The sequence below is a fragment of the Temnothorax nylanderi genome, unplaced genomic scaffold (assembly GCF_030848795.1).
Source record: "Temnothorax nylanderi isolate EJ_2023f unplaced genomic scaffold, tnyl_v1.0 TNYL_tig0037_pilon, whole genome shotgun sequence".
Lineage (NCBI taxonomy): Eukaryota > Metazoa > Arthropoda > Insecta > Hymenoptera > Formicidae > Temnothorax > Temnothorax nylanderi.
The window spans coordinates 339,693-352,485 of record NW_027249099.1 but is presented as its reverse complement, the minus strand read 5'-3'; the positions used below and the strand labels follow the sequence as shown (position 1 = coordinate 352,485).

Sequence of the window (12,793 nt, the reverse complement as noted above, 5' to 3'; positions counted from 1 at the left end):
GGTTAATCTAATTGGTACAATGACGCGAGCTCTAAGCTCTAAGACACGATCCTCGGAATCCGCGGCGGCGATGCACCGCGAGGTCGATGCGCCTTTTCCACGACACGATTACTCCTACGTCTAATTAACACGTCGTTTAATTGCATTCGATCCTCTGCCCGTCGAGTTTACAACAAATTTATAACGAACGCGTCTCGCGCGATGTCGATTGGATCTTCTCACAAAAACGCCAAGACTGCTTGACTCGTAGGAAGAAAATATTTACAGACGCAATTTCCTTTTCAAAACATATTTTTGCAATTTCAACGCTATAAATTTATTTTCTAGTCACCAGAGATTTCCTATCGTCTGTCTCGTATATCGTCGATATAATATTCGCAGCAAAATATTCTGAAATATTCAAAAGCTTTATGGGAATATACAGGTAGATAGCAATATATCAATGTATTAAAAAATTTTTCAAAGTTTTTATTGAAGCTACACAAAGAGATTTTATCGAGATTCCCGTAGGTTATTGAGAAGAGATACAATTTAACCCATTTCTTTGCATGAAAACAATGTTCCTTCACATGCATATTATTCGTTATAAATGATGCAGAAATCATCTTTGCGTACACATATTACATTACGTTACGTATGTTTATCCTACGTGATCCCCCTGCATTCGTTTCCGTTTAAATGTGAAATCGGCTTAAGCGCGATAAAAATGAAATCCGCTTGTTACACAAATCCGAGAACGCTTTTGGCGTAAAAGGAATATTCTTGACGTCACGTTGGCGGCCAACAGGTAGATTAATTATACTGCCGTACACGTCGATTTAATCCGCTTTTTGAAGTCGAAGAAAGGGGAAAAGTGGCCCTAGAGGAGCGCGCAAATAGAAACGGAAGTCTAGGCGAGCGATTTATCGACATTTCCATTGAAAATTAATCCGTGCTGCGCAGTCGAGGGTGCTTTCTCTACATTCTCATCTCTCTTTCTCTCTGTCTCTTTCGCACTTTCTATCTCTACAATCGAGTATCAAATGTACCTCATCGTAACGAGTAAAGTACTCGAAACAAATATCCGACTGTGAAGAAGCGGCTTTATTGGGAATTAAAATTGTTAGCGATATATACGCCGACACAAACTTTTTGACGTATTCGCATTACGGAAGTCCGACGCCTGCGAGAAATAATATAAAATTACGGTATACGACTCACAGTAGCCATCTGGGCTTTAATAGCTGTTTCTACAATGTTTCGTGACCAGCTATACGTAAGGCGAGAGTACAAACAACTTTACGAATCACTTTTCTTGATGTATGGGCCTCCCGACTTCGCGCGTTTATCATACATGTAGCGCGCTACACTTCTTTTACCAAGCGTCAGGCTTTTCATAAATTCTTAAATTCTAATTTATCTTCAAATTTTTGACTCTAGTTCTTAAGGAGTTAAACATGGCCATTTTTCAAATACTGGCTCTGAAAAGTTTTCTGATAATGAAAGAAAGTCGAAAAATATCAAGTTAAAATGTACTTGTTAATTTACTGGATTTTCTATTCTAATTGCAATATTGAATATAACAATCACAGTAATGGGCAAACACATATAAACTTTCAGAAAATGTTAAAAAGGACTGGATTTTTTAACCTTTTTATAATATATAAATATAATTAATTAAAAATATCTACTGTGAAAATGAAATAGGAATTGTGAAAATGAAAGCGCGTAATTATAACGCAAGAAATGATAAGTATTGCAGAAATATTTACAAAATTTTGCATTCAGTACCATATTAAATTAATTAGAGGTAGCAAACAAAGTTAATGAAATCCGATGTTTAAAGCTTAACAAATTTGACATTAAGTACTTGCTGAACGTAATCGAGAATCCCAGCGTGTTTAAAATGCTATCATTTGTAACATTCACCTCTTCAAATATTCCAATGCATGAATTACCATTAATTTTTATACATCCCTGTGTTGGGTCAATTACATGCGAATACCATGCATCTATGAAACCTTTTAAATAATTGCCAAAATAGTTGAAAGAATATCTAGCTTTACGTGCAAAAGAGTTTCCCGAGTTTTCTTCAATATAAAATCTCAAACTCGTATAGTCTGTCGGAACGCCGCGTCTCTCGATTACGTCGGAGAGAGATGAGGAGTGATGGAAAATAAAATAAAATAAAAAAATAAAAGCAAAGACAAAGGGAATAGAGAAAAGGATGAAAGGAAAGGAGATGCGGAATATAAACGTATTGTGCGACCTGCTGTCTGATTGATGTAAAACTCGAATGCGGCCAGGGGCCCGTAAGTGCTGGAGCAGTGCGAGTCACGATGGTCCACCTTGATGTTCCATCCGTATAGAGGTCCCCTGGGTGAGCTGACGTATTTCACAGCCAGCAATACTGCCGGTAACACCCTCTTCAGGCTCTGCTCGTGGTGAGGATCGCCCGGCGCGATCACCGCCAGCTTTACCTCGTTTCTGGACTGCACCATTCGCATACCCCCGCCGATACATTCCCTGGAGCCACCAGCCGGCGTCGTCGTCGTCGTCATTATCGTCCCCGTCGTCCCCGTCGTCCCCGTCGTCATTCCCGTCCCCGTTGTCGTCGTCGTCGATGCCCTCGTCGGCGTCGTCATCAGGCCGATATCCGCGCAATGACCCGCGCACAAACCCGACAGGGTCAGCGTTAATCGCACTAAAACACCATTCGCGCACCACCGCTTTCTCGTCCGCGACGCCATCGCGTCCCCCTGGCGCACGTTACACTTTTATCTCGACGGGGCTATCTATCTAATTATTGCGCGTCGCGATGCATTTGCCGGATTACGGCCAGTTACGCGAGAGGAAAAACGAGTCACTCGCAACTGCTCGCGGGATTCAGATAACCGACCTCTCCGCATTGTAGTGTTACATCAAGTCTCACTTGGAATATCCCAACCGCAACGTATCTCACGGCAAAGTGGTACCAGCGTTCGTCGCATTCAACGCGCTTGCCGTGATCCGCATTTTGTTGAATTTCTGACGCGATATGAAGACGTGAGAAGAATAAAAAGATCAGCGACGCGTATTTCGGAAGTTTTTGCTATGTTTTATTAAACACGTTTTCATATAGTGATATGGATCCCATTATTCTTTCCAGAGAGACACAATGCGCGGATAGTCCTCCGTGATTTTGATGGACGTGTGCTGTATTTTTGTTTGTCTTCATTTTTCGCCATTCTCATAATGTACACATATAAACACGTGTCTCTATACGCACGGAAGAGCTTCTGAAGCTCTACGTGCATTAATGTCCTTATAAGAGAAGTGGTGTAGATAATATCACCTCTCCTTTAAAGCGTTAGATATCGCCCCTCGCTTGGGAGGTTTCACTGCAGTTCCTCGTACAGTCCAATTTAACTTCGATGCAACAATAATCATTAGAAATCCCGAACATCATGACTCCACTAATTACGAAATACACGTGCTCTTTAGGAGCCCGGCTGCGAAACGAGTCCAAAATTAAAAAGTGTGAGATGTCTTGATTAATCTCGTTACACCGCACGCATAATCGTTCTGCGCGTTAAGTGACATCACGCATTTACCTCTACGTTTTAAGCTCGCAAAGAATTGTAAGATATCACCAATTTTGTTTAATCGCGTAAATTCAATTCTCGTTCTTTATCTGGAATAAACGATGTAATGCAAAGAGGATTTAGTAATATTAGCCTCAAAGATGCGCTTGGAGAACATGGAGAACATGAGAGAAGAAATAAGTTTCCTTCCTCTCATGATAATATAACCGCCACGTGTTATCGCTACGTACACCGAAAAGCAAAAATGAGTTTCTTTTTCGGTGTAGATAAGCGCACCATTTCTACCTTCCAGCCAATTGCGCGCCTAGAAATGCGCTCATCTACACCTATCTACACCGAAAAGGAACTCGTTTTTGCTCCCCAGTGTACAATATCTTTTTAGTATTTTTCAGAATACATAAAAGAGATCGCATCTGCTATTTCTCATAAAGAAGTTACGTTCCAATGATCTTAAACTCACTTTGGATCTATAATTCGTGTCAGAATTTGGGATGCAATTCTATTCACAATTTTATGTGACATGTAATACGAAAAATATTTTTAAAAATCAGAATATACACCTATTGTTGCGTTTGCGCCAATCAGCTACGTAGAATTGAGTCAGCTGAATTAAAAAATCAATATTAAGATTTTGAGCCTTCAAGTATAAAATGAGATTGAATTAACGTGTCTTGATCTGTGGTTTATTTATGCAGTAACGAATGATTTTCGAGCGTGTGATAATATGTAAAATATATATTAAAATATATATACGTTAAAATATACCGCATGTGAAATTATAAATAGAATTCTATCCTGAAAGCTGACACAAATTTTAGATGATGTATGAGCTTTAATAAGAGTAGCTTTCAAAGTTGTTGGCACATACATTTATATTATATTATATTTCCTAATTAAATTAATTAACTTAAAATGTATACTTGTATCGCAGGATATTATTTCATCTTTAACCCGTCGTATTAATATTATAATCTCTAGTATTTAATTATGTATGAATTATGTATTTAATTATGGATGAAACAAACGAAGAAATACATTTCGATATTTTTTCCGGATAAAAATAATATCAGAAAATCAAAGACTCTATATTTTCTTCCGAAAACCAATCTAATTTAAAATTTCCATGTAAACTCGCATCGTGTTATGCAGGACATCTATAATGAAACAGAGCTCGTAATATCTGATAAGAATTATTTCGCGTGCGTATCTGACCTCATCAAATTAACCCTCAAATTATTTAGTAAATTAATCCTTTCAACTAATCTTTAATGGCTTCAACATGGCTACAAAGGAACCCGACATCGTACAAGTAGCTAAATAATATGGCACATGAAGCGGGCCGCTTCATCAAAGTCTAAAACAGCAATTCATTCTGATGCTTCAAGTATTCGGGTGAGTTTCTTATTTCAGAGCCGGAACATGCTGAAAGCCGTCGACAGACCTTTTACTCCGCGGAAAAGTAATAGGGATAGGTAGCGCGTCTTCTTCGCTCTGTCTGCATCTCTTGGTTTTTCGCGCCGGGCTTTCGGCCTGCGCGCGCGAAAGAGAAGGAAAATGCGAAATGGAACGCACCTTCTGAATTAGGGATGGAAGAATGATGTTATTACGCGAGGCAGACAGAGTCGGGCAAACGGGACGTACGTGACCGTGCACGTCAAAAGTTATCCGTGTCGCGATAGACGGCGGACGGCGCGTCATGTAACTTTTAACTCGCAACGGCGAGATGTAATCTAACTTTAACACGGGTGCTTTATAAAACAAACAACATGCGATTCGCTCTTAGATTATTATTCTTTTATCTTGGATGACTTTGTAATTTTATACATAATTATGCTCTTTTAAAAGTTGCTCGCCCGTAGATTAATGGATATTATTTATCATCAGCACTTATTTATCATCAAGTCCAAGTTACATCATCTTGCCGCAACAGTTAATTAAGGCTTGCAAGCAGTTAATTTACGAAATATGTGCGTTAAACACGAGTGCGAAATAAATCACAAGATCACGCCGTTAGTTTAATCGCATAACGCAAGGCGAGAGACAGTAAGGAAACGGATTTGCACCCTGCATAATTTAGTGGAGTTCTCGTATCCGTGTGGATGTGCGAGAATTAATACTTGATTCATTGCTACCAGGCACGTATTCGATCAATGTACGTATATATTTTATGCATAGAGTCCGCCGCGATAAAAATATACGAGCGTTCGCTAGAGACGCTCTACGGGTGTACCCGGGAGACATCCCGGATGACGCGGATTACGCGATTACGTACCAATAAGTCGCGAGAAAAATTCTCGTAATTATCCGTAACACTGTCGTTACAGTTTACACGCGAGCAACGTTTCGCAGTATCGACAACGCAATTTAGTCCGGATAACGCGTTACAGTTTGCGCTACTGAAATTTTACGTTGCGATAAAACAATCGTACAGTGCTTTCAATGTTCGTAACGAGCTTGCGCAATCACGCATTTTGTTGCAAATTTTGTCGGCATTGATCGATCTCGGAGACGGCATAGAGCGACTTTTGCTCGATCCATATTCACACTCTGTGATCAACGATAGGGCGCGGAATCGTGTTGCTAGATGAAACGGTACTCACGAAGTTCCTGATACAGTCGATAATGGCTTCATTATGTAACCGGCGTCTTCGAAAATGAAAATTAATCACAGCAAACAAAAACCCGGATTCGGCCCGGAATCCCCAAACTCAACTTCGTTCGAACTTAATTGTAAGGATCGCGTTCCAATGAAGGGAGCGTCAAACCTGATTCGTAAATTGAGGAACTTTGTAACGATAAGGGGAGATCTTAAAGCGATATGCAAAACATTGCTGTTTGTATATTTCACGGAGAAAACATTATTGTGTGAAAAAAGAAAACGTAAAAAGGACACAAGATCTGTCTTTGATAAAATATTGATCATTTTATATATTTTATCTATCTCTATATACACTGAGACTTTTTTTTTACTAAAAATTTACTTGACCAATAAGCGGTTAAATAGGAAATATCCCGAAAGATAAAAGAATCTGATGGATTTAGGTCTTCAACGGAAATTAAATAAATTCGTTGAAACGAACCCTTTGTTCCGTATAATTTAGTACCTTATTGAGAAAATTGTCAAAGTGAAAGGAGCATGTGCCTCACTTCGCAATAGTTAATATTCATATTAATATTCATAAACTTATGCAAAAGGATGATGTTGCAACAAGTGGTACTCTCAACGAGTTTTATCAAATCCTGTTCTTTGAGGTTTCATCGATTTATAAAATATTACCGTTCTACCGAACAACTTCCACAATTAAGGAGACTTATAATTAACTCTCGAAATATTTTTTACTGCGAGTAGTTTTAAAGAAAAAAGATAGAAACGTCCTAAGGAGGGAATATAAACCAAGGAGCGGCAAGAGAGATAAGTGAGTCGAATCCGCGAGGCAAAAGAGATAAGCTTCTGAAGGAAACGAAGACCAAAATTGTGGGCAGGAATAGGATATTCCACAAGAATACCTTATTGTTGGGCAAAGAACAAAAGCTTCAAACTACGCAATTAACAAGTAACAAATACGCAATTTTCGTTGCAAGAAGAAAACGTTATTGGCATTTTTAAGCAATTTTTATCTTCCGATTCGATAAAATTTCAGCTGTCGGAATTTGAAACTAATTAACAGAGTGAATTCGATATATAAAGGATATATATATAATAGATTTTTGATATGGTTAATGCGCGATTGCGTGCATCAATTATAATAAATATTACAAATATACACTAGCCTACGCTATCAATAATTCCCTTACGCATTTATTAGTTAATTAATGTGCAACGAACGAGCAATGTGTAATTAATATAAACAACTTTGTATAATTTACATCATTCTACGAGCAATTCGGATTGGGCATCGTTCAATTTACAAAGCACCATCGCGATAAATATAATAATCACGTTACTGCATACGATATAGCATAGCATATCAAAAAACGAAAATGATCTACACGGTAATTGCATATGATTTCGCAGACTGTAGTTATCCCCGTTATTACAGCGCCACGTTGTGCCATTAGTAGATTTGATTTTGTACCCCGAGACCGAATTTTCAGGTCACGACTTTACTTTGGGAGTAATTCCAGTTTTCAAATGGCACACTACTTGCGACTTTCGTGGAGCATCATTCTCGCATTCCGAGGCGCAAACTGCCGGAGCTGGCTTTGTCGAAGTTCAAACGGAGAGAAACGGTGGATTAACGATCACCCGGGAAATCGCATACGGGCGAGTTAATTAGCAGCCGCCGGGCAATGCGTCGTTTAATTAAATCACGGTTGATCTATTAAAGACCGTCGCCAGAACTCTCTCATCTACCTTTCCCTCCGGGACGGCCGAATAAATATTACGATCATCATCGAGAAATTGTAATGACGATCGCGTCCGATGAAAACGCCCGCCCGGTATTTACCGTTGATGAATTTAATCGAAACCGCCGTCGCCCGCAAAGAAACGCGATCCGTCAAACGCGCTTAAACGAAATGCAATCGAGGTGCATCGCGTCGATGTCAATGTGACATTAATTACGAACCGCATAACGAAACGCGAGCCGCGATGCCGCGCGCGAAGACTACCCTATTGTGTTGCACTTGTGACGCTACCTTGCTTTATACATTCGCTCGCGTGAATACTTTATCCGCGCGGTGTGAATATCAAATGTGCAAATCGTCAAAAGCTTTGTACGTTTCCTGAATGACGTGCTCTACGCATTTGGCATTCACGTGGAATGTGCATAGCACGGCGCAAAAAGAGCGACATATGTAATACACGCAGCTTTCGAAGAGCTTATCGCTCTCCATTCTATTTTATAGGGCTCTCCTTCATCGTTAATTGCCGCCCGTCAATATTTATAGCCTCAAGTTCAATAAAAACTCACTCAGGAATTTAAAGCGTTTCAGTTATTATTTCTATCCGAATCATGTGAGAAATTCATTACATCTCAATTTACTGCATTTATTTTTAATTACGAGATGCACGAGATTAATTAATTGGCACAAATATATCGCAAATAAAATTTAAAAGATGTCTTTCGCGCCTAAGTGATACGATCACTTTTTTTTAAGTACTCGTACAAGCACACGTCAATATTACTCGCGCGATATAGCCGAGCCATTAACCGTGACGCAATTTAGCGCAACTTAATGCACAGACGAAACGTATAACTGCGAAATATGCTCAAAAGCTGCTTTTAGCGCAGGCCGCATCGGCCGCATCATAAAGCACACTGAAAAATTTCCCGAAAAGTGCTTGGCGCTCGAGTTACGATGCCATAAAAAAAATTCCACGCGCGTCGACGACTTTATCCTCGTATTCCTCAACTTTGTGGCTCGTATCTGTCGCGCTTGCATCTCGGCAACGAACGGGCTGACGGGCCACCCCGCGAACGTACCATCATCTTTCATCGCGCGCTCGACGCGTTGTTACGCGAGGCAGACATTCAATGTCATACGAGCAAACTCCAGAAACTTTCGTAAATACGCGTTTCCGTCGCTACAACCCGAAGAGAAAAGTTCGGGGGATATGTGCATCCGTGAATTCTCCTGTTTCCGTGGATTTCCCTAACAGAAACTGATAGCCAAGTGTTCAATCGTATGCAAACATGTCTGTTACATGTCCTCGCACATCGTCTGCTTTACTACTTAGAGTACTTACTTATAGATATTCTGATGAAATTATAGATTGCTTTTATTTTTTATTTTATTTGCGTACTACTAGCTCTATATAATTTTTTGATAAAAAGTTTCTAGAGTAAAAATGTATTTTTGTTAAAATTTAAATATTATATCTATGTAAATATGTTGACTGGGATAGAATAAGCTTTCTCTCTGACAAAAGAGTATAACCTCGATATATAATATAGTATACATTCTGCAAAATCAGATTGGATAGGAAATGGTTTTAGAAAAAAGAAAATATGCAAAATTCGAACTCTAGCGCCGGGTATATAACAGGATTAGCTAATAAACGTTGTAATATATGGAAAGAATAATAAGAAATTAGAGTGTGTATATATACAGATATATGTATGTAGTAAAATAACTAAATTCGCGTAAATTTAATTCAACATTCCGCAAAATGTCATGAATATGGAAATCGCGAGTAGTGCAGAAGAGAAATATATAGAATGATGAAGCTTGATATCAAAATAAATAACCAAGAAATGAAAACGCGTTTTCCAGTTTTTATCTCTTTCATTTAGTTTATATTAAAATAAATATTGCAATTGATTTTTATTCAAAACAAGAATGTCAAAAATTGTTTTTCTTTTTATCTATTATTTCATTACTTTCGTTAGTGATGATTTATGAATGAAAAAGTTTTGTAAATAAGAAAAATAGTTGCTGATATTGAGTTGCAAATAAAAATTGCGCGAATACGAAGAATTTTGAATGTATTCTAATATTTCAGGGGCTCCACGTCGTTTAAAACACGGAAGCAAATACAAGAACTTAGTAAATGTAAAAAGTTAAATGACTTTCCCTCAGATACTAAATCATTTTTATAGGCTTTTCGAGATAGGCTTGATCCTATCACCGTGTCTCCAACTGGTTGTTGGTCTTCAGTTTTTTTTACACAAAACTTCTGATTCCCCCTTAAGAGATCCTGAATCAAATAAAACGAGGGTTAAGAAATATGTGTATACATAGGCGAGAGAGAGAAATTCTCTCGGGATTCTGCTGAAAGACAAACGAATATTCGGCAGCCGCGAATAAACTCCATGCACTAAAAGAGAGCTACACTAATTAAAATATTAAGTTTAAGTAAAAGTATAAGATATTTTTTACACTCTATTTTTCTCTAAAAATGCAAGGAAACTAGAGAGATGGCTGGAATTTTTTCTTATTTTTCTATCTCTCATTTTTCTTATTCAGCGATCGCAGTTATTTTTACCTGTGTCCCTCGTTTTCCAAGTTTGTCAAGCGCACAAAGTGTATAACAGCCTGCCATCGCGCCTTTTTCGTATCCCGCGCGTGTACATGTGGACGTGTGCATTTTCATTCGGCACACGTACCTACTTCCGAACGAGAAATTGCACCGACGTTTACACATGTCCGCGCTCACTATATGATACGCAACGAATGCTATTCGGGATTTCTTCAATAACTGTATACAGCTCGGCGGCTGCTCGCAACGAGATGGAATACATATAACGAGATGGGTGTCACCGTAATACTGACATTTCGTTATTCTCGTTTTCGTAGCGTTTCGCGCAAGATAGACACAAAAACGAAAGACGTGACCATATACCCTGCAATGCAAAAAGCGACACTCTTGATTAAAGAAATGTTTTTGCATTTTCCTACTTTTACCGTCAGGTATCATTGACGTCACACAGTACCTCGAGGCCCGCATGAACCGGAATTCAATCAGAATATCGAATTGCTCACACGAACTTGGCGACATCGCGATATATCAACTTTGTAGGTACGCAACCTATGAAAAATTCCCTTAAGACGCGTTTAATAAGATTTATTATGTAATCGATAACAAGAGAATCCTTAGAGTTTTCGGATTAGCGCGAGTAAGATCTGATTTGCTTAAGATTTAATGAGGAAGGTCGGAAAGTACGGCGTATCGCGCAAAGTTTAATCGCGTTTTCTCCTCAAGGATGACAAAGTTGGTAATTAATTGGATCACTGACAATCACATTTTGTACACATCCGAAAGTACAACAAGCCGTACTCAAAGCGCGGTCAAAATGGAAGTTCCAAATTACGTAATCATGCTTAATTTTCGAAAAGTACATTCTCTAATCTCTCCGCAAGGTAAAGCTAAACTACTGTGTAGCCTTTACGGCGCCCCGTTGCATCGTAAATTCGTGAATTCATGTGAGACAGCATCTCGGTATCATCCATTCGCGATTCGTCGTGACTATAAAAAATGTAAGCTCGTCCAAAATATACACAACATGCATGGAAATATATGCGAGAATCAGATTCAAAAACAAATTAATAAAATATAGATAAATCAGTGAAACTTTTTAATTAATTTAATTTATATTATTTAAAGTGATGTATATGTAATAAGATCATCTATTTCTAATTATTATGTAATTATGTAAGCTAAAACAAGATGTCTTGCTATTTGTTACAGTTGATCATTGTTAACTTTTCCTCAAACATTCCGCTTTTGTTACTAATTTTAAATAACACAATTTGAAAGTTTAAATCTTGGCTGCTAAATAAAGAAGTAAATTACTCAAGAATACTTATTTTAACACTTGTCTGCTCGACTTAACAGAAAAATTTACATTTTTATCTTAACACATAATATGATAAAATATTGTATAATATGATTAAATAAGACTGTGCTCTTATGGGTAATGTGTTTAATAGCGCACTTTATGTTATATTATTATATGTGGTTATTTATATCATTCATAACTTTATATTAGACAGCAATTATCTTTCACAAGTGTTTTGTAAATTACGATAACCGGTCATGGATGATCACTAATCAACGTGTTAATTGATTCTTCATCGATTGATGTTTGGATTCGCTCTCATATTTGATACCCTGGATGTGGAGCCTGGCGTTCAGTATCAGTTTTGAATTAGGTATGCAATCTCGTTTTACTTATGAAAGTCACGAACTAACCCATCGCAAGGGCGAGATCAAACTGTTCTAAAGTCCTCTTTTTGCAACGAAGGGAGATCGCATAAAATTCGCATAACAAACGACCTCGACGGATCCGCATTGAAGAGATCGTTCGCGCTCCATCGCGACGGCGAAAAAAAGGTATTTCGGAGCGAAGTAAAGACTAGATCGGCCGTGTGTGTTGTGTACACGAATATATTTGCTTCCGTCGCCGATATATGTCAACGTCGAAAAAGCGAAATGCAAAAGACTCGAAATTTATTACCGTAGCAGCTGTTCTCCAGTCAATTTGCGCGGAGGGAACATTAGCACGACTCTTTATGACTCGCATCGCGCGCGATCGTCTCGCTCGTTCTCGCGTCGACGATTGATGTTCCAGAAAGAAAAAAACAGGACAATTTGTATCGAACATCGTCACGATTTCTTGCCGAACATCAGTAGCCAAGGACGGTAACACGTAGAAGCAGCTAGTGTGCCGGTCAAAGTCGAAATCATGGACTGTTATTCTTTTCTGGGATGCGATAAAAGAGCTCGGAATTAATTGCAATAATTATATGTATCGCACGCGTATTGTTTTCTAATCTTATTATTTAAT

The 12,793-nt window shown here is 38.4% G+C and overlaps 1 protein-coding gene across 5 annotated transcripts in view; it reads right to left on the bottom strand.

The window, feature by feature from the left end:
- LOC139771224 (atrial natriuretic peptide receptor 1) overlaps positions 1-12,793 on the bottom strand; it is a 92,770-nt gene that overhangs the window by 70,594 nt on the left and 9,383 nt on the right. The window contains exon 1 of one of the 5 annotated variants that reach the window (XM_071703842.1): positions 2,249-4,234. The exons of 3 other annotated variants lie outside the window; for them this stretch is intronic. In XM_071703842.1, coding sequence (XP_071559943.1) covers positions 2,249-2,729 — 481 coding nt within the window. In that variant the 5' untranslated portion in view covers positions 2,730-4,234. Of the gene's footprint in view, positions 1-2,248; positions 4,235-12,793 lie in introns of those variants that run through there. One more of the 5 variants, XM_071703843.1, reaches the window with a different exon arrangement.